The sequence below is a fragment of the Paramormyrops kingsleyae genome, chromosome 13 (assembly GCF_048594095.1).
Source record: "Paramormyrops kingsleyae isolate MSU_618 chromosome 13, PKINGS_0.4, whole genome shotgun sequence".
Taxonomy (NCBI): domain Eukaryota; kingdom Metazoa; phylum Chordata; class Actinopteri; order Osteoglossiformes; family Mormyridae; genus Paramormyrops; species Paramormyrops kingsleyae.
In genome coordinates, this window is record NC_132809.1 from 3,991,487 (window position 1) to 4,013,474 (window position 21,988).

Genomic DNA, 21,988 nt, shown 5'->3' on the forward strand with positions numbered 1-21,988 from the left:
TTCGTGTCAATCGGTCAATCAGGAGCGCTACGCCACTGTCTATATACATCTAAGAGCCACCTAGGCTCATTGAGGTAAAATCAGTTTCCAGATCAGGTAGGAAGGTGTCCAGCGATCTCTCCCGTTTTACCAACAGCAGCGGGTGGCTCAGTGGGCTAAACTTGTATGCTTGTAATCAGAGGGTTGCAGGTTCGAACCCAGCTTCGGTGGGTACTTCGAGCTAGGCAGCCCGATGTGCACAGCATACCCTCCGTAAAGTGAGCTGGGGATACGTAAAGGCGTTTTCCCCATGAGGATCAATGAAGCTTCTATTATTGTTAATTCAGACCTGCTCAGGCACTACTACAGAGGGTTGAACAATAATTATTTTTCTTCCCTAAAACTGAATGCCCAGCCTAAACCGTAAGTCCTAGACTGACCAAATTTGGCAACAAGATTCCTATTCCTACCCACTACTCAGTCACACTGACCCATCCCAGTCAGTCAGATGGGGGCGCTACAGCACCCCGATTTGCATTTCTGCCTATATCTCCAGACCTATCAAGCCTACAGTTGAAATTTATTGCCAGTCCAATTCACTATGTCATGACGAATCCAACTGCATATAGAACTTGGTTCTACATCTTTTCCTTCTTGCATGATTGATAGTTGTTTTTAAAACAGGTTTTCTTGTTAACCTCCTACGATTTTCGCCCAACATACATAAATCTGTCGTCATTCAAATCAGGAGACAGTCCTTTTAAAGATTTAGAGAAAAAACTTAAACTTTCGGTAAGATACAGCCACCAGCCACACCCTGACTGTACTGATGTCTTGCCCATTTCAATCAGACAGCTATATCTCAGGGATGCTTCAGCCAATCATTACAACATTTGGCTCACTGATGTAGGACTGTACCACAGAGAGACCGTCCAAATTTCGTGTCAATCGGTCAATCAGGAGCGCTACGCCACTGTCTATATACATCTAAGACCCACGTAGGCTCATTGAGGTAAAATCAGTTTCCAGATCAGGTAGGAAGGTGTCCAGCGATCTCTCCCGTTTTACCAACAGCAGCGGGTGGCTCAGTGGGCTAAACTTGTATGCTTGTAATCAGAGGGTTGCAGGGTCAAACCCAGCTTCGGTGGGTACTTCGAGCTAGGCAGCCCGATGTGCACAGCATACCCTCCGTAAAGTGAGCAGGGGATATGTAAAGGCGTTTTCCTCATGAGGATCAATGGGCTTCTATTATTTTTAAACGAGCCATTCAGATGTGCACAGGCACTGCTCCGGAGGGTTCGATTATAATTATTTTTCTTCCCTAAAACTGAATGCCCAGCCAAAACCGTAAGTCCTAGGCCGACCAAATTTGGCAACAAGATTCCTATTCCTACCTACTACTCAGTCCCATTGACCCATCACAGTCAGTCAGATGGGGGCGCTACAGCACCCCGATTTGCATTTATGTCTATATCTCCAGAACTGTCAAGCCTACAGTTGAAATTTATTGCGATTCCAATTCAATATGTCATGACGAATCTTACAATATATACAACTTGGTTTTCCCTCTTCGTGTTTTTGCATGATTTATATTTGTCTGAAAACAGGTTATTTTGTTAACCTCCTTAGATTTTCACCCAACATACATAAATCTGATGTCATTTAAATCAGGAGACACTCCTTTTAAAGATTTAGAGGAAAAAACTTAAACTTTTGGTAAGGTATGGCCACCAGCCACACCCTGACTGTTCTGGTGTCTTGCCCATTTCAATCAGACAGCTATATCTCAGGGATGCTTCAGCCAATCAGTACAAAATGCTCACTGATGTAGGACTGTACCCCAGAGATAGCCTCCAAATTTCGTGTCGATCGGTCAAACGGGACTGCTACGGCCACTGTCTATATATGTCTAAGACCAAACTAGGCTCATTCAGTTAAAATGAGTTACCACATCAGGTAGGAAGGTGCCTACCAATCTCATCTGTCATACCAACAGCAGCGGGTGGCTCAGTGGGCTAAACTTGCGAGCTTGTAATCAGATGGTCGCCGGTTCGAACCCAGCTTCGGTGGGTACTTGAGCTAGGCAGCCCGATGTGCACAGCTGCACTGCCCATGAAGCAAGCTGGGGAGTCATATTGGTGTTTTCCCCATGACGATCAATGAAGCTTCTATTTTTATTATTAAACCAGCCATTCAGACGGGCTCAGGCACTCTTCCAAAGGGTTCGATTATAATTATTTTTCTTCCCTAAAACTTAATGCCCAGCCTAAACCGTAAGTCCTAGGCTGACCAAATTTGGTACTAAGATGCCTATTGCGACCCACTACTCAGCCACTCCGACCCGTCCCAGTCAGTCAGAGGGGGGCGCCGTTGCGCCCCACAACACATTTTGGTTGATATCTCCTGTCCTACTTGTCCTACACTTAAATTTTATTGCCAGTCAAATTCAGTATGTCATGCCAAATTCAGTAACATATATAACTTGGTTCTCCATCTTTGCATTTTTGCATGACTTACATTTGTCTGAAAACAGCTTTTTTTGTTAACCTCCTATGATTTTCAGCAAACCTACATACATCTGTTGTGCTTCAAATCAGAAGATAGTCCTTTTAAAGATTTAGAGAAAAAAATGAAACTTTTGGTAATGTATGGCCACTAGCCACACCCTGACTCTACTGGTGCCACGTCCATTTCAATCAGACAGCTAAATCTCATGCATGCTTCAGCCAATCATTACCAAATTTCTCTTTGAAATGTAGTGCTGTACCGCAGAGATACCCTCCAAATTTCGTATCGATCGATCAAACGGGAGTGCTACGGCCATTGTCTATATGTGTCTAAGACCCACCTAGGCTCATTCAGCTAAAATGAGTTACCAGATCAGGTAGGAAGGTGTCTACCGATCTCCTGCATCCTGCCCATGGCAGCGGGTGGCTCAGTGGGCTAAGCCTGTGTGCCTGTAATCAGAAGGTCACTGGTTCAAACCCAGCTTCAGTGGGTACTTGAGTTAGGCATCCCAACAGTTGTCTGCCCTTCGTGCACAGTGTACTCTCTGCAAAGTTCAGAGAGACATAAAGGCATTTTCCCCAGAGGATCAGTGAAGTACCTTTATTATTTTTCTTCCATAGAACTGAATGCCCAGCCTAAACCGTAAGTCTTAGGCCGACCATATTTGGCACAAAGATGCCTATTCATACCCACTACTCAGATTGTCCGACCCGTCCGACTCAGCCAGCTTTTCGGTTGATATCTCCTGTCCTGTTTGTCCTACAATCGAAATTCTTTTGTCTGCTGATACAGACAGCCACGCCCTACCAGACAGCTATATCTCAGGCATGCTTCAGCCAATCATTAGCAAATTTCTCTCACTAATGTAGCACTGAACTGCAGACAGACCCTCCAAATTTCCTGTTGATCGTTCAAATGGGGGTGCTATGGCCACTGTCTATATATGTCTAAGACCTGCCTTGGCTAATTCAGCTGAAATGTCCTTATTTCTCATAAAACCTTCAAAGAATTATCTTTCTCTACATCTGCCTCCAGGTTTTTAATTGAGTGTAATTATCCTGCCATTTCACTCTTAGAAATTTATCAGACTTCAATGATGCTTCAGCTTGTGTGGACTAGAACAATTTCAATGTTTCAATAAATTGGCCAGCAGGTGGAGTCAGTGCTCCATTAACCAGTGCCATTCAGTACTTTCAGGCCTTCTCATGTCTAAATGAACAGCCTAGAAAAAAAACAAAGTATGATATTATTACTGTTGCATGCAGCAGTTTCCCAGCTTGGCACTGTTGTTAAGAATATGCAACACAGCCTATGTTCACACAGTCAGTACAAGCAAACTTTAACTTGTAAGTAAACTTTCCACATCAGGTATGAAGGCGCCTAATTCTACCAACTACTCAGGCCATCAGACCCAAACCAAACATTCAGTTAGGCTCAGGTACTCCACCACACAATCTCCATCCTCATTCCTACCTACTCCTCAGACTATCACACCCAAACCAGACATTCAGTCAGGCTCAGATACTGCACCACACAGTTCTACATTATTTCCTACTACCTTCTACTGACCTGTTAGACCAAGACTCAACAATCTCCATCCTGTTTTCTACCTACTAGTCAGAGCATCAGACCCAAACCAGACATTCCATTGGACTGCATGACACCACAGATGTCTACATATGGTCCTATATCTCCTGACTAGATACGCCAAGACTTAATCTCCATTCTGTCCCAGAAGTGCATAATATTGTTTGACTTTTCCTTACATTGGCGAGTGGCTCAGATGTGTAGTCAGCAATCCATTTTTTGTGCTTTCAAAAATGCCATTCTATAGTCATAGACTTTCCTTTTGATTTTTTCTACTATAAATGTAGGTTTGTTTTTAAACATGATGCATCACAAGTGACTCAGATGCATGTGCTCTGTTCCATCTTTTCCATGAAGTCCTTCAAGATGTACAGACAGTGCAATTAATCCTGGGATTTTGTTTGAATTATATAGTTTTGGCTCTTGGTAGTCTTACACTACATCACCGTGTCCGCTAGCATTTTTAAACATAGGACTACTGCTGCATACTTGGGCTACTTTTGCTAATGGGACTAGTCACCCTGAAACACCAGACTGCAAGCATATTGCAGGCTAGGATAAGTTGCAGCTACTTACCGTCAAATGTCATTATAGTCCAGTGGGTCTTTTTCTTAATGTTGATCATAGCATTGAAATACTTGTCATATGTGAATCATCTTACTATGTATGCATGTTGAAATGGAGGAACCAGACTGGACCAACCCTAGTTGAAAAGCATTCTCAGTTTCATACTGTAGGTGTACTCATCATGCTTAAGAATCACAACAATAATACTTATCATACTTATTCTTTTTGAAAGGCAAGCCACATAACACTTAAACATTTGAAAATTTCAAGAGACTACATCGGTCTTACAAATTCACGCTTGTACTATTGTTTGTGGGGTCACCTGAGGTACGTCATAGTCACAACAGCGGATGCAGCACAGCTGACATAATATTCCATGTATGAGGATAAAATCATTACTAAATGAACAGTTTACAAATAAAGTGCAATTGTGCCATTCTGCAACATGGTGACGTACTTCCGAATATACAAGCGACCTTACTACACGTTAGTGCAAGTAAACACAGGAATTCTGCAATATGTCCCCAAGTAGAAACATCTTAGGAGACATGACTAATGCTTTGGTATTGCAGAGTAAAAGTGAAAAGAAATGAATGAATACACAATGAAACTGAGATATACAATAGATGGAACATTGACATATGAAACATTGATAAAAATAAAAAAAATGACACTACAAATGATACAATACACATTGAAATTGTAATATTGTCTTGCAATATTTCATAGTCTCAAAGCGCTTTACGGCATCCCTGCCCAAAGCCCACAGTGAGCAAGCCAGAGGCAACAGTGGCAAGGAAAAACTCCCTAGAAGGAAGAAACCTTAGGAGGAACCAGACTCAGAGGGGGAGCCCATCTTCCTGGGGCCGGCAGGGAAAGTCAGTCATAATTCACATTTTCCCAGTCTTCACATTTGAGATGCAAGCAGAGGGCAGGCAGTTAATGGTAGGCAAGTGTTGGAGCTGTGCCAGATGGTGGGGCAAACAGTAGTATGGCAGCAGGGCAGAGGGGGAAGACATCACAGGCAGAAGGGCAGAAGAATAGAAGCACAAGAAATAAAACTGGCACACCATAGCAAGAAACATACAGGAGCAATGATGCATAATAATCAAGGTAGCCTGGGCATCATTCTATAGTGTTTGGAGATTATGTGTGGCAGGGTTCACTACGGGTATCAGTGCTCAATTGAGGAGGTTTGTGCGCACAGCACACTAGGCCTGAGTCCTCCACACACGGCTTGGCTTATTGGCAGAAAGGGCGAAGGGACACTTGATGCAGTGGCCATGGGGTCAGTGACATCGACAGCAGGCACTGGAAAAAACAGGAAACATGCATGTCAGTGAACAAGAGACTGACAGTTGCAAAGTCAGACTACTTCAGAGAAGAAGTAGCCTTGGAAAGAGGAAAACTCACAAGGACAAGCTATCTTCTGGTCAGGTAGCAGGGAGTGCGATGTGTTATGGGAACTTCATGTAGTGGGCATGGAGTCAGCAACATCAGTAGCACGCGAAGTGAAACTGGCTCAGAAAGAACAGTGGATAATGCAGTAGCCTATAGGCTGCATAGACAGACGATCGGCAGCAGGCAGAGATGGAGATATGCATGCGACATTTATACAAAGGTCCCTTGGGTTGATATTCATGGTGGTAGATGATGATTTTGCAATGGTGACCTGAGGAGATTCATACAAAAAGTCAGGTTAAACATCTGGAACGCCAGGACATAACAGATGATTTTGACAATGTTCAGCTGGCTAATGTCTCAGGTTTTGTACCATGAACTGTGGTGGAATATCTAAGACAATGACAGTAAGGGAGACACTGTGAATCATGCACCTTTGCTATGCCCACATGGTCATGCACAGCCACTGTGTCTAGATGAATATTGTTGGCGACAAACTGCCCAGCTTTTCCAGTTTCTTCCTCGCACATCCATATGTACGACTGCATTCCATGTTACTTGCTTGTAGCTTTATCACCAACTGTAGTAGAACAGAACCACACGCAAAATGAAGTCCAGCCTAGAGACTGCATCACATACTTTATGACAATACAGGAAAAGCAGACCTATATCCAATGTTTCCTTCCATTAGTCTGAAACTTTTTTGTAAGACACTACACAGACAGATGACTATAAGGGCTTACCGTGGCCTACAGATGTCTGTGGCCGTTTGCCCTTGAAGGCTCCAGACAAGGTTTGCCAAGGGGTGAAAGGAATCTTCAGGTGGTGGCCATGGGGTGAGTGATGTAAACAGCAGGCACTGGAAAAAGAGAAAAACCAGAAATTTGCATGTCAGGCAAATATTAACAGTGGCCAAGTAAAAGTGCCTCAAAGAGGAAGAAACCTTCGGAAGAGGCAAACTCACATGTCCAGCCCAGCATACTCTGGCCAGGTTGCAGGCAGTATGATGCATTACTGTCCCAATCTGATGCCATAACAAGTGCAGGGGGTGATCTGGCTTAGGGTGGGGAGCATACACAGACGGCTGGTGGCAGGCAGAGGTGGACATAGGTAGGGAACATGCATGCAAACGTGCACACAAGGTCCCTTAGCTTGATCCTCAGAGTGCCACATGATAATTGTACATTGGTAGTGTTGGGTAATTAGTAGGAAGAGAGACTACAAATAAACAAAAATGGTTTGAACAAAAATGGTTGCGGCTGGGGCTGGATCGGGGGGACGAGGAATGCTACATTCCATTTATGTTGTAGGTCGGAACTGGAAATGTCAGGCTGCTTTACACATAAAACTTTGTAGTGACCACAGATAAGTTGAGAAGTGACAGAGCCCACAGATAAGTTGTGCATGTTGTCACTTCCAGCTTCAGTCCTCAGAAAATGACACAGAAACAGTGTTCCGATGGCAAATGGAACGCACTACGACAGGGGTGTCAAACTCTAGTCCTGGAGGGCTGGAGCTCTGTCTAGCTTAGTTGTTTCTGTTCCACCAGAAATGAGTTCAAGAGTGACGTGTTAATTAGCGCAAGTAGTTGAATCAGGTGTGTTAAATGAGAGGAAACTCAAAAACGTGCAGGGCTTCGGCCCTCCAGGACTGGACTTTGACACCCCTGCACTAGAAGATTAACACAAATGACGATGCCCCCCCAGACCCAGCCCCCTAACCTCACCCCTGTGCCAGCCACCCCAAGCTTAGGCCCAGCCCCAGTAGACCCCTCTCCAGAAAACTCAGTCCATCACAAATTTTATTATCAGTTTGCATACAATTTTACAGACAATGTAGGACAACACATTCATGGTGGCTAAAATATGTTGGCATTACAGAAACACAGATACCGTTTTTGACAATGTCCTTTGCATACACAAGATCAATCAAAGTGCCGTTCCCAGTGGTCGCGTCTTTCACAAGTTGAGCATACCCATGTTCCTCCATAAAAGTGGTGATCGTACTTCCCGTGAAGCAATAAAAAAGGCCAATAGGATGTTGGGGTACATCTCCAGGTGTGTGGAGTTTAAGTCAAGGGAGGTAATGCTAAGATTATACAATTCCTTGGTGAGACCTCACCTAGAATATTGTGTACAGGTTTGGTCACCATATCTTAAAAAGGACATAGCGGCCTTAGAAAAGGTGCAGCGTAGGGCCACAAGAATGATTCCTGGTCTTAGAGGAATGTCATACGAGGAAAGGTTATTTGAGCTAAATCTGTTCAGCCTCAAGCAAAGGAGACTGAGGGGGGACATGATCCAGGTCTATAAGATTCTAACAGGTTTGGATGCTGTTCAACCGAATAGTTACTTCAGCATTAGTTCAAATACAAGAACTCGTGGCCATAGGTGGAAATTAGCGGGAGAACATTTCAAACTGGATTTAAGGAAGCACTTCTTTACACAGCGTGTAGTCAGAGTATGGAATAGTCTTCCTGATAACGTAGTGCAAGCTGAATCCTTGGGTTCCTTTAAATCAGAGCTAGATAAGATTTTAACAACTCTGAGCTATTAGTTAAGTTCTCCCCAAGCGAGCTCGATGGGCCGAATGGCCTCCTCTCGTTTGTATAGTTCTTATGTTCTTATGAAAAGATTTTCATTAAAATCTCCCATGATGATTTTCCCTCCTTCCATGCTGTCCATGCGAGCGATCAACTGCATCAGATTCTTCTGAAAGATTGACACAGTATAAGAGGGTGGTCTGTATAGTACTGAGACTGTTGTTTTCAGTAGGCCCACATTAAACTGGAGACACTCAATGTTGACACACTGAAAATCAACAACGCTACAGTTGGTATGTTCTTTATAATACACGCCCACACCACCATGCTGTTGGTTCTTCAGTTCGGCAAAGATTGAATCATCACCGTCGTACGCGAGATGTCTCCGTTTCCCATAGAATGAAAATCCATTCAGGTGTATCTCTTCTGTGTCTTCCTTTGAATTTAACCACGTCTCTGTCAAGCAGATGATATCGGCTTTCATATACCTTCCGTCTTGCTTTATGTCATCCAGGTGACATGCGAGTCCTTGAACATTGTGGAGTAGAATTCTGCATAATGATGGCACTTCTGTGACAGGTTCAATAAAAGCAGGCATGCTTTGCATTGCACTCTCAATGTCCTGTTTTGCGTATATAACACTTTCCTTGAAGTCTTCTATTATGAGGCCTTCCAGAGAGGTCACACGGCTTAACGCTACGTATGCCTGTCCAGCTGCAAATATCTTCTTCAGTGATACAACAGCCTTATCCACAGTCAGACCTTGTACTTTGTGTACTGTGCAAGCCCATGCTAATCTCAATGGAAACTGACGTCGTGCTGCACCGCTGTTACCCACTCTCTCCTCCTCTGGTTTAATTCGTGTCGCTCTGTCCAAACCTTTGATTAAGCACGGCTTCTTTGCTCTGAGTGACTTACCAGCTGCTTCATTGTCAAACGTGACGTATATTTCAAATGGGAAATCGTCCTCAGTACCAAAGCACACCTCACTTACCGTACCAAATGCACCATTTACCAGGCCATCTGAAACGTCGATGTTTTTCAGTAGCATTACCCGTGCATTAACACCTATGTGAAGTGTTTCTGACAGACACGTCTTGTAAACTTGTGCGTGATGTCCAGCTTTCCTTTGCAGTCGGCCAGTTGCAGCGACCCGTTCAAAGTCCTGAGCGTGAATGATGACAGGATCTGAGCATACCTTCTGCAGCATGCGATGGTTATGCAGATCGGCTTCATAATTAGTCGCATAGATATGAAGGGCAGTACTGTCTTGTCCTTGGTCTGTCACACGTCGTTTCAGCATAGCAATGTCTTCCTCTAGCATTGCATCACCCCTTTTGCGTTTCCTTAGCCGATTCAGCAACTGTGCAAAATCCAAATCTTTCTGTCTCATGATGTCCGTCAGCTCCACTGAAGCAAAATGATTCTGCCATAGATTGACACCTTTAGTCTCAGTATACAAAGGTTTCCCTTTCACCGGACAAAGCTGGTAGAAATCTCCAACGGCAACTATTGAGACGTTACCAAAAGCAGAATAATCTCCAGTTTGCTTGATTTGTCTCAATCTGCCATGAATATATGAAAGCAGTTTGTGATCGACCATTGAAATCTCATCTATAATCAATATCTGCAGGTTTCCCAGTTCAGCTCTCAATGAATTTATCTTCTCATCTCCAAGTGGTTGATAAGGCAGCTTCACATCTGTCGCAATGTGGAAACAGGCGTGTATCGTCGCAGCACTGATGTTGTATGCACTAACCCCAGTTGGAGCAGTCAGCAACACATGCCTCTCATCCGGATTATCTGACAACTTTGACAAGATACGAGATGCCTCATAATATACTGCTTTGATCAAGACAGACTTGCCCACACCTCCAGGTCCAGATATAAATACATGAAATGGTTCTGGATTTTCACCACGTGTCTTCTGTAAACACCACCTTCTTATTTTGTAAAAGATCTCAGACTGCTTCTTGTTCAGTGAGCGAAGCAAAGCCAGCGCTTCCTGCCTTGACATACCACAAGGATTGTCCTGGAACATATGGCGACCCGGTCTCGGTAACAAATCTGGTATCTCATCACGGTCTTCGCTCATTTCTGGCGTTACACTGGATTTGCTGGCGAGGCACTCCAACCGTTCACATTCAGTCTCTGGACAGATCAGTGCCCATGCATCTTCCATTACACCATGCAACTGTAGATCTTCCTCAGCTTTGTCTATCACATCCGCTTCCTTTTCAAAACTTGCCATATTTGAGTCGACGACCCGTTTCACCGAATGTAATTCATTACCGAAAAACTTCACAAAGCCGGTCTCGTAGAAGTCCTGGTAACTGCCAAAAGGAGGTGGTTTTAGTTGGCCATCAAAATAATGTGGTAGGAACAGTTGCAAAATGCTTTGATGGTATTTCTCTAGGTCCTTTGTGGGTGAAAACCTAGCATACCGAACAACAGCTGCATCTGTGCGTGTCCTTTTCTTCACGAATCCTAATTTCCTGTCCAACTCTATACTGCCAGCAGACGAGCTCTCAGATTTTGATAAAATTCTGTATTCAGAAGCAAATCTCGCCAGGCACATTTCTGAAAAGTCTTCTGTTTTTGGTCTGCCTTTATATCTATCAGTGATACTGTTCATCCAAATGTTCTGCTCATCCTCCTCCTCACACTCTGCTTTCTTCCGTATGACATGTAGTGGAAGACTCATTCTCACCGTATGCTCTCCAGTTGGGATAAACTGCACTTTGCGTGATCCCTCTTTCAACCTCATGTTAGTCAGACGATACACACTTTCCTGAGCTGAAACTTCACGATTATGCAGAAACACACTGCCCAGTTGTCGAAGAGCTTCTTTCGCATCAAGGTTGCCTTGCTGGGAGGCCTCTTTCTGAGCATTTGCCAGGAGCAGTCCCATCTCTCTCTCAGCTTTGGAAATGTAGGAGATGATGTATACAATACATGAATATGCATCAACCACAAACTGAATGTCCATGTTTGCATTCCAACAGCGTAGAAGGTCTCTGTTATATTGGTTCACCCAGACTTCACATGGTCTTCTCTTCAGAATGATGCTAGTGTTCTTTGTTAGTCTTGAGTAAGCAGCTTCAAATACTTCTTGATTTAGATGAATTGCATCAAACAAAGAATCAACAGAGTCATAGTTGGCCTCAGTGTTCAGCAGAGCATGCTTCACTTTCTTCATGATGGCTGCTGCTACTTCTTTTTTGAGGTGTTTTCCATCTGTCTCAGCATTTCCAAGTTTGTGTGATGACAGAAATGTCCTGTTACTTGGTGGACGTGGGAAATTAAATCTACAAGTTGTCCCTTTTTTTTTGCATGTTTTCGAGTGTCTCTTACTATGTTGCTGTACACTACATACAATTTCATGCATTTCATCATCCTCGGGCATTTCACATGTCACATACCGATCAATGAAAGCTGCTACTTCGTCGTCCTCACCTTTACCAACCTTTGGTGCATCTTCCACCCAAAACAAACAGTGAGTGTGAGGTGATCCCCGTTGCTGAAATTCTACTCTGTAGAAGTAGTCAACTATTTTGCCGATGGGTTGCGCTTCTGACATGATCACATCATTCAGGAAGCGGTGAAATCGATGATCAAACATTCTAGCGGCCGTCACGGGATTATTCTTCAACAGGGCACATCTTTCTGACCACTCTAGCTCAGCGCTTTGTGCATCAATACCATCTTGTTTGAAGATTGCCGTCATCAGTTCCGTCCAGCGTAAATCGGCAGAGGAAAAGGAGCAAAACCATGTGGGAATACCAAGCTGTCTCACCATCGCAAACAAATCTTTCTGAACACTTTGCCAAAAAACAGGGGTGCCTCTGATGGGTCTCAGAAATTTGTAGCCTTCATCAAAATTCAACATCCTTCGTAGAGACTCCGCGTTTGTCAAAGTTTCTGACGTGATGGTGCTTTTGCCCCAGACATCATACCCTTTTCTCACAGCAATGGACACATTTGACACAACTTGCTGAAGCTCAGACAAATACTGCCCATAAAAAATATAGTCCAAGTTTTTTGCAAAACGTCCATCTGCATTAAGGATCCTTGTATTTAAATATCTAGACAATGTCAGTTTCTCATTCCTCCTCTCGTGAAAAGTGCCTGTGGCTTTTGGGAAAAGGACTGGAAAACATTTAGCCTCATTAGACTCATCAGTCAAAAGCCTCACTGGATTGTTTCCTTCTGCGGGTGCCATAGCCATTATTCCGTCAAAGTGCTGATCCAGGATCTCTTGTGCTATGTCAACAGGTTGAAGGCACGTATCCATATACATGCCATGTTGTTGTCTATCATGCAGAGTTTCATCCATGTCCTCATCTTCCATGTTATTTTCAGCAGCTGAATCATCATGTATGTCACTTACATCAGCAGGGATGTCTTCAGTTCTTTGTAGTGGATTAATCCAATCATTGTTGAACTGTATATCACTGTAAAATTTGTTATGCTCTCTGAGATACATCAAGGCCTTCTTTATCTTTTCTGGGTGCACAAATTCATATTTGTAGTGTCCTTTGTAAGTTAACTTCCTCTTCAGCTTCACGCGTATCATAAGGTCATCGTTGTTCACTCTCGGTAAAGCTTGGGCTACATTTGGAACGCTAGATGGGACGCAAGTCACCGGACCATGAACACCATTTTGTCCACCTTTTGGCAAAGACACAATCCTCATGAAAGGAATATGCATACCAATCAGATGCTGTTCTAGAGAATTTAAACATTGCAACTCAGTAGGGACCGACTGTAGGGCTAGATTGTTTGTGACACTCTCAGCTGGAATTCTCCCATCAAGAATCTTTCTGTGACATGTGTAGCAAATCCACGATGAACCTGCAGGGCCCCTCAGATCACTACAGTTTTCAGAACAGGAATCTACACATTTATGCAAATATGTATCTGTGATACACCGCGATGCCACTAAAGCAACCCCTTCTGATTTTCTCAAGTATTCATCTTTCCTACATATGACAACTTGATGTTTAAACAGCATTCGATGACACACTGAACAGATGTACACAGGTCCTGTATTAATTTTCTCTCTAAACTGTTCAATCACATACCCAATATCCTTTCTTTTATCCTTCTCTTTCACCCGTTTTTCAATATTTCTGCTTTTTACTGCAGTAGCAAACTGGCTGTTTGTTTTGTATCTATCAATACTCGATTGCTTGACACATTCCCTGTGTTCAATGTCTACGGCATATTTATTGACACTCGCCTGCTTGACACGCTCCCTGTGTTCAATGTCCACAGCATATTTATTCACACTCGACTGCTTGAGACGTTCCCTGTATTCAATGTCTACAGTATATTTATTCACACCAGACTGCTTGACACACTCCCTGTGTTCAATGTCCACGGCATATTTATTCACACTCGACTGCTTGAGACGTTCCCTGTATTCAATGTCTACGGCATATTTATTCACAACCGACTGCTTGACACGTTCCCTGTGTTCAACGTCTGTGGCATATTTATTGACACTCGACTGTCTCACATATTGCCTATGATCAGCGTCTGTGGCATACTTACAGATGCTCGACTGCTTCACATGATCTCTGTACACTTCATTCTCACGGTAGCGCTTTGTGCTTCTCTCAAGTTGTTCCTCCTTGTACACCTTACTTACTTCATACCGTCTTTTCTGTCGTTCCAGTCTCCGACGACACGATGAAGGCACATCAGAAGTGGCAATCTGAGAGCAGGTCGCAGCACAACCATCAGCATCATGCCTTTTCACACAAGTTACAGCCTCATAATGTGACTCATTACAATGTTTCAGGTATATACCCATCTGATCACTATCACAACCAAGACACGTAGAGTACTTTAACCATCTGTCATGAGAGTATGTGAAAATATGCACACCAAGCAGATTGGCGGCAGCTTGAATCTCTACCTCAGATGCCCAAGTACCAACGTACTTCATCCGTGATGCGGCAACATACTGAGTGACGGAAGAGTGACCTTCTCTTAGACAAGCGGCATACCTGGATTCATCTCTTAGCATGTGGGCAACAACAGCACACCTGATTTTCCTGTTCCCTCTCGCTTCCAGTTATAGCAAAAGCCACAGACCTGAAAAAGCAGTTACCATCACCAGTGATAGGCATCGTTCTGCAAGGATCACCCATTGGAAACTCTGCAGTCACGTCTACATGACCATGCTCGACGTACACCACACCTAGTTTACAGGACAGGCGTCTTTGCTGCTGCGTTGTCAAAGGACTGAAGGAAAACTGCTCACTGTGCAGCTCACCGATAAAGACCACATCAGCTTCATTACCAGCATAGACATTATCCTCACACGCTTCATCATCTGTCACATTCAGCCTTACCGTACCATATCCAGTCTCTGGTGTGCTGGTCAACTGGTCGAGTCTGGTGACTGATGAGGAGTTACCTTCTGAATGCTGCTGCGGGATGCTTTCGGTGGATACACTCACAGCTGTAATCTCAAACTGCTCCCCCGTTGCATCTAAAGACAGGCCCAGGATAGCAATGTGGTTCAACAAAGAGTCTAGGCTAGAGTGGTAAGCCAGTATGCTTCTGCCCAACGCTTCGCTTGTGCCATCTTCCCGTCGGGAATGCGAGTCGATCACCACATACCATGACCCTTGCTTAATGAGAGCGCAGGTATTCACTTTTATGGTAAAAAGACATGCTTCAAACCGTGAGAATACTCTTCTTACCGCTTCATCAGCCGACATAAGAACATCACGCATATCTCCATACTCACTCACACCAAACAATCCAACAAACATGTCATTGTGGTACTTTATTTCAAATGTAACACCATTCAATGTGTACTCTGTCGGTAGATCTCTGACAAACAGATACCCAGAAGCATCTCGAATTCTCCCAGCGTCTCTGATGGTACTGTAGAGGTTGTCTCCGTTCAGCAGCACTTGATCAAGGTCTGTGACCGACCAGCTTAAGACATTCTTTATTTTACACATCAGTATAGCCATCAAACTATTAGCCACACACTGCTTGTTGCTGTTGATTCCAAATCGTCGGTCTCCTTGATGGAATGAGCCTCTCACTGTACGTGCCTGAGGAAAATGAGGAGATACACTGATAGTTACAGAGTTCACATGCTGCTGTTGATCCAGGGTAGTTTTCGGTTCAGAGTTTGTTTGATATTGAGACAAGATAGGAGACAAGATAGACACCATTTTACATGGCATAATGGGACAAGGCAGATTGGAAGGCATTATGGGACAAGGCAGATTGGAAGGCATTATGGGACAAGGCAGATTGGAAGGCATTCTGGATGCCAGTATGGATGGTCGGATGGATGGTCGGATGGATGGTCGTAAAGCAGCAGCCCTTCTTTTTTGAGGCGGCTGCAAAACCTCGTCATCAGTCAAAGCCTTCTCTTCATAAAGAGAAGGCATAAACAACTCGTCATCAGTCCTACAAATGGCACCCAGGGTGGGAACCCGGTGGTCATGGCTTATCGGGAGAGTCACAGTCAGGATCTTTTTGGTATTCCAGTAGGGGGGAAAAGACGTAACCCCGTCATCAGTCGCAGCCATGACAGACACAGGCCGCGGCTGTGCGGCCTGGTCGGGTTGTTGGTCGTGGCTAGTCGGGAAAGTCACAGTCGGGATCTTTTTGCTATTCCGGTAGGGGGGAAAAGACATAACCCCGTCATCAGTCATAGCCACGACATGGAGGGCAGCAGCAGCGGGGTCAGGCTGTTGGTTGTGGCTCGTCAGATTAGTCACGGTCAGCTCCTTTTTGGGTTGGGGAATAGAAGTAACCCCGTCAACAGTCTCAGCCACAACATCGCCAGCAGTAGCTCGACGCCTATCCATTAGCCTCTTCTTCGCTGCTGCTGAACGGCGGGATGCCTTGGTGCGAGGCATCTACAGATGAACAGGGGAGAGAAAAAAAGAAAAATACAAGGCACACTTTCTTCCAACTTTACTTTGCAGTCATACTGTCAAATGCATATACATGGATGTGTTTTGTCAGGAGCGGTTCCAATGGTGGTCTTTTCAGACTGTACAGCAGCATCGTTCTGCCCTGTTTACACTCCTTATCCTATAATACATCTGTCTCACATGACTTGATTTTTTAAGACAGAGACAGAAAACTATACAACTTACCTGTTAAGTCACACTGCCAAACATCCATATTACACACATCGACAAGTTTTGCCTCAACACTAACTGACCTAAATGTTTGTCACATGTATGCCAATTTCTCCTGTCACTTAAATACAAATTTATTGAAAGACCTACAGATTCCTCATCCCATCGATACAAATACTAATGTTAAGCAGCCAAAGGGTATCATGGCCATTTCTCATATTGTGTGACAGCTTCTCTGTCACTACACATCCAATGTCTATGCAACACACAATGGCACAGTTGTTTCGTGTTAAGCAGTAAGATAATTACCATTAGAATACTACATTTCTACTGCTATAGCAAACCTATGCAGTTAAATAGTATGACATGAACAAGCAATGCAGGGTTCTCCAAGTGGACAAAGCATACCGCCTATCACTTTGTCTTCTCGAGTGTGTTAGTCCACCAGAAATCTGCAGAGAAAAAAAGACAACCAAGTTTCTTTGCGTCAACATTTCCCAACAGTCATCTTTGTTGAAAACATGTAAACTTGATATGCCTTTTAACGTCATTCAAGCTGATTGACCTAAGCTAAAACATAATTGGTGATAAAGACATTGGCTTCAAAATATTCACCTTCGATGCGACAGCTCTTCAAAGTCTACAAAGACAACATGCATCAGTTAATGACTGACTTGCATTTCTTGTACAAGCATTTCATTATTATACGCAGCAGTGTGATAAACTTCCAATACACATACATAAACATTTTCCACTGTAACAATCATAGCCGTGTGGTTGGTATGAACTTTATCAACTTGCATAACTAGTAATAAAAATAAAAAAAGGATAAATTAGGTTCTCACTTTAAGATCCAGCCACAGCGGTCAAATTGACAAAAGTGCAGTTAAACATGGCTGGGACATTATGCAGCCACACAGATTTGTTTCATGCTGGTTATGGTTGCACGATATTGCAGGGGAAAGAAGAAAAAAAAAACACACATTACAATATTTATTCTTTCTGCGATGTATATTGCGACATTATGATAAAAAAAAAATCTAATTAGTTCAACAGCTCTTTTGGTGTGATTAACCATTATAGAAAGATTTAACTGATTTTGCCCAAATATAATGGTAATAACCAAATCAGTACTAAAAGCGCGAGCATTAAACTAAGGAAGCTTATTGCATATAGCAGTTAACATAAGTGACAAATTAGATCAAACAACATATTAATGTCCAATTAAACCTTTTTTACAGCCACGGTGAACATAAGGGTCATTCCATGTCAAATAATCAGACTTTTGGACCTTGTCGTCACGGATTTCAACAACGCTTGGCATGGTGATTTGGTCAGATAATCAAGTCATGAAACTGAAATTGGGCATGTCTTGGATCAATATTGAGGGACACAAAGTTTTAACTTTGCTCTCTGTATTGTGCATGGCGGCCTTCTGCTCTGATGCGCACGCACAGACACATGTGCGGACATACACGAGCACATTCCCACCAGCGGACAGAGAGCGCACATCGGAAAATATGTTGCATCAACCACCTGAAAAGCAGACAAACATATCTCATAAAATAAGTGTTCTGGTGATTAGTTCAGTTGTTATATTGACTGCTGTCCATGAACACCATGAATCCTGACGGTGTCCCACCCCACAAAGCTAACAGCATTGTGAGTAATTGTGGTTTTGATACACATTTCAGATAAGTAATCATATCTCAGCAACAACTCAAAATCCAAATTTTCTTATGAGCTAACTGTAGGAAAAAAAATAACCACTTTTAAAATAGAAATTCAACACCAAAAAAAAACTAACATTTTAATCAGTTATTACATAGCAATTATTCATATGCAGATGGCATATAAATTTGTTCAATCTACTGTATATAGCTGGACAATAGCTTTAAAACAATATGAGTACCATTTCTGTGCAGCTTACATTAAGGTAAATATACGCAGTCATACTCCGCCGCCCGCCCCCACAAAAAAAGTTAAAACTGTTTGCTTAAATCTCCCTCCCTCTGATCCAAGACACGCTTAATTTCAGTTTCATGAGTTACTCATCTGACCAAATCAGCATTCATTACAATCCGTGATGAGGTGGTCCAAAACTTATGATTTGACATAGAATGACCAATAACAAACAATACACAACTTAAAAATACAAACTTAAAAATTATCACCAAATAATGACCATTGTTCCACACACTTAAATTAACTTTTACATATGTTCACTTTGGAAAACATACTGGCAAAACAAGCAACCAGTATGTCTCACATAAACAATACAGACGTTTAGCATGCTAATTTCAGAAATTGTGCGCTTTCGGCATGCTGCAGGCGACAAAACTGTCCTTAGTTTCAAATGCCGAATGAGAAGTTAATGAAACTGCCATTTTCTGAAAACCAGTCTATTTCCACTCATGTCTATATGCAAGTCTTTATGCACTTCAATAAATACAGATATTTCAAAAGCAGGCTGACGTCGACACGTCTGCATTGAGTACTACTTTCTCTCTTAAAGTAAAAATACACCAGACAAAAAAAACTTGACTGTAAGATGCGTTTACTGTGGGTCACAAACCAACAACTTGTACCAAGAATGCGTATCTAACATATTTCCCAACGGTAGTCGCTTATGCATCTCGGCAACTATCGCATTTATAAATCTACCACTGATAGGGTGACCACTCAATCCATGTCATGAGGGACACTACGAGCTATGACAGGATTTGCAAACTACCATTCTAACCATTTCAATTAAAAAGACCTGGATCTCAGTTAAGCACCGAGTTCTTGCTGTGTGTTGATTGGCCAGTCTCCTATAATCATGCATGTGTCACTAATGTTAAAGTGAAACAGCTGGATGAGTCTTTCAATCAAAGAAACCAACTAGTAAAAGTACAAGACAAACCAAACAATTTAGCCGAGTAGGGGGAGCCTTTCATTAAAGTAGTTATCCCTATCCATGTCAGGAGAGAAAGTAGGAGCCAATTCAGGTTTTAAAAACTACTTTAATATAATACGTCTAATGTAATTATAAATGTTAAAAACATAAAACTACGACATGCCACAGACACACAGCGTTTAAAACACGTTCTGCGCTTAATTTTTATGCTTAATTTTGATCACTTGCACGTGATTTACTGCTGCCAAATCCTTATCGGCTGCATTACAAAATATATTACTTTAAAACATAGGCCTATATGAACGGGGATAATGTAAAGCGCATTCAGACAATTTAATATTCTGACAGTGCGCTATACAAACAAAATTGAACTGAATAAAAGTATATTTTACTGTATGACCATATATGTCAACATGCTTAGGAAAAACAAGACACCTAAAATGGCTGCCACAGCTCTTTGTGGCGCATTTAACACCAAGGAAACAAACGCTTACGTTAGTGCTCAAACACTATTTCCTAAGGCCGAACTAAAAATATTTTTTAAAAACCTTACCACAGAATAAACCACCTACAATTAAAAAACAGCAAAGCGTCAACAAACGAATAAAAACATACCATTACACATATGTAGCTTCTTACCTGTTGCAAGACTAGAAGTCAAATGTGACGCAGGAGCCTTCCTATGACTGCGACCTGGGAGTGGTCACGTACGTCAGCCAATCAAAACCGTAAATACTGGTCCCTGCCTATTTGTCAACCTACCTCAGTGAAACCAAGAAACAAAATGGCCGCCACTAAAACGCCTCTTCACGGCTATTCTGAATTAATGCTTAATCAGCTTACCACTATATGACGTTATTTCTTTACGCTAAATTACACACCTAACTCTTGAAACATACAGCAGCAAACCTTCAACATACAATTAAAAACAAATTTCGCTGACAAAAAACTTAACCAAACTCTTAAAATGGAAAGTAATGAATTACTATGGTGACACTGACCAATTATTATAACAGTAATCCTTTGCGCCCCGAAACGCTTTTTTTAATGTTAAAAATTGTCAAATTTTAACAGAAGCATTTCAAGCATCAGCTGCCTCTTTCAAAAGATCGTTTTCACAGAGGTCGACATAGAACATACATAGTCTTTAGAAACTTTAGTGAATAAATCTTGTGAAAATGTCAAGTATTTATGTTCTTGCTAATAATACATAATATATTAATCACAATCACTGAATCAGTGACTCGTGTATTCCCAGCAGCAGTCTGTTTCACCTGCTAAAATCAGGCACACTGAAATGTATATGTCAAAACCAGCGAGACTCAGAAAGCGCTTCGAGATCTCACACCGTAAAACTTTTTAATATACGCAACCCAAGTAAACCCTTCCCAAGTGTAACCGATCTGCCATTTTTAGCTGTACCTACATTTCCATCTCCCTGCTTACATTTATACTTATGTCACCTTCACTTTCAATACAAAACTCTGTCACCATATGCACATGTATAGTTTTTAACCCTATTTAACATGGTTAAATTAACATAGTTTATTTCCTGTATTATTACTGCCGTATTTCTCTTATGTAGGCTATACATTTTTAGTTATTGTGACTTTCCAGTTCATTGTAAGACATTTAACTGTTGACATTTTCAATTCTATTTTGATTTGCGCATACTAAGGGTTGTTCAGACTATATTTCACTATATGTTGTACTTCTATAACCGAACACGTACCAACAATAGACACTTACACTACTATAATTAAACTAGTCCTATTAGCAAAGCCTACACCAATATGCCACACAAAATATCACTTTGTCATTTATTAACAAATAAAATAGACAATAAAGTATATTTCACGGTTTATAAAACAAACACATTTTGAACTGTGAACAAAAAAAAAATACAAAATGTAATTAAACAAAACAGTGGAAACTAAACATCTCAGTTTATGGCTGAGTTAGAGGTCCCAGCCTCCTCACGCTGCTTAATAATAGTGATCAAGCAGTTCTCATTAAAAAAAACTGAAAACTCTCCGAACGTAATAAAGTGCTCTTCAATGTCCTCAACGTCTTTGGTGCACAAATCATACTCTTTGACATAAGTATCAATTGCGGAATTACTCATCGTCAAAGTATGTTCCTTCCCATCACAAGACAGGCACAATGTGCCGGAATATGTTGGCAAGTACGTCGGCGATTTCTGCATAAATTTGCAACCTACACATCTGTGTACTGCCGCTTTTCCATGCAATTCTTGCATGGCCTTGCATTTCTGACACCGGCGTTTGCAAGTAATTTGGACTGCTGTCACAGTCCCTGATAGTTCCAGTACTTTCTCGCCCTCATCAATTTTGCCAAAATCACCTACGGCCACATCAT

The 21,988-nt window shown here is 42.3% G+C and overlaps 2 protein-coding genes and 1 long non-coding RNA gene across 3 annotated transcripts in view; all 3 read right to left on the minus strand.

The window, feature by feature from the left end:
- Nucleotides 1-5,022: 5,022 nt before the first annotated feature.
- LOC140578138 (uncharacterized) overlaps nucleotides 5,023-21,988 on the minus strand; it is a 51,143-nt gene continuing 34,177 nt past the window's right edge. Inside the window, exon 4 of the mRNA XM_072698075.1 lies at nucleotides 5,023-6,313. The gene's annotated coding sequence lies outside the window, so the exon portion shown is untranslated. The remainder of the gene's footprint in view (nucleotides 6,314-21,988) is intronic.
- LOC140578277 (uncharacterized) lies at nucleotides 6,861-15,579 on the minus strand. The gene is made up of 4 exons (XM_072698701.1): nucleotides 14,638-15,579; nucleotides 14,508-14,555; nucleotides 8,720-14,303; nucleotides 6,861-6,901 (listed from the first exon to the last, which is right to left on the minus strand). Exons 1-4 carry the CDS (start codon nucleotides 15,577-15,579, stop codon nucleotides 6,861-6,863), a joined length of 6,615 nt encoding a protein of 2,204 aa, XP_072554802.1.
- LOC140578099 (uncharacterized) lies at nucleotides 15,844-17,352 on the minus strand. Its single transcript, XR_011982111.1, has 3 exons — nucleotides 17,326-17,352; nucleotides 17,119-17,162; nucleotides 15,844-16,482 (listed from the first exon to the last, which is right to left on the minus strand). It is a non-coding gene; the product is annotated as an uncharacterized lncRNA (long non-coding RNA).

Bases quoted from the DNA above. Each gene is read 5' to 3' on its own strand.
- LOC140578277 (XM_072698701.1), bottom strand. From the start codon at position 15,579: ATGGCTATACTGATGTGTAAAATAAAGAATGTCTTAAGCTGGTCGGTC. The intron at 14,304-14,507 runs GTAGAGATTCAA...ACCTGCTCTCAG, and splicing joins TTGGTACTTGGGCATCTGAG to ATTGCCACTTCTGATGTGCC. The intron at 6,902-8,719 runs GCATGGAAGGAG...CTCTTTTTCCAG, and splicing joins GTTGATCGCTCGCATGGACA to TGCCTGCTGTTTACATCACT.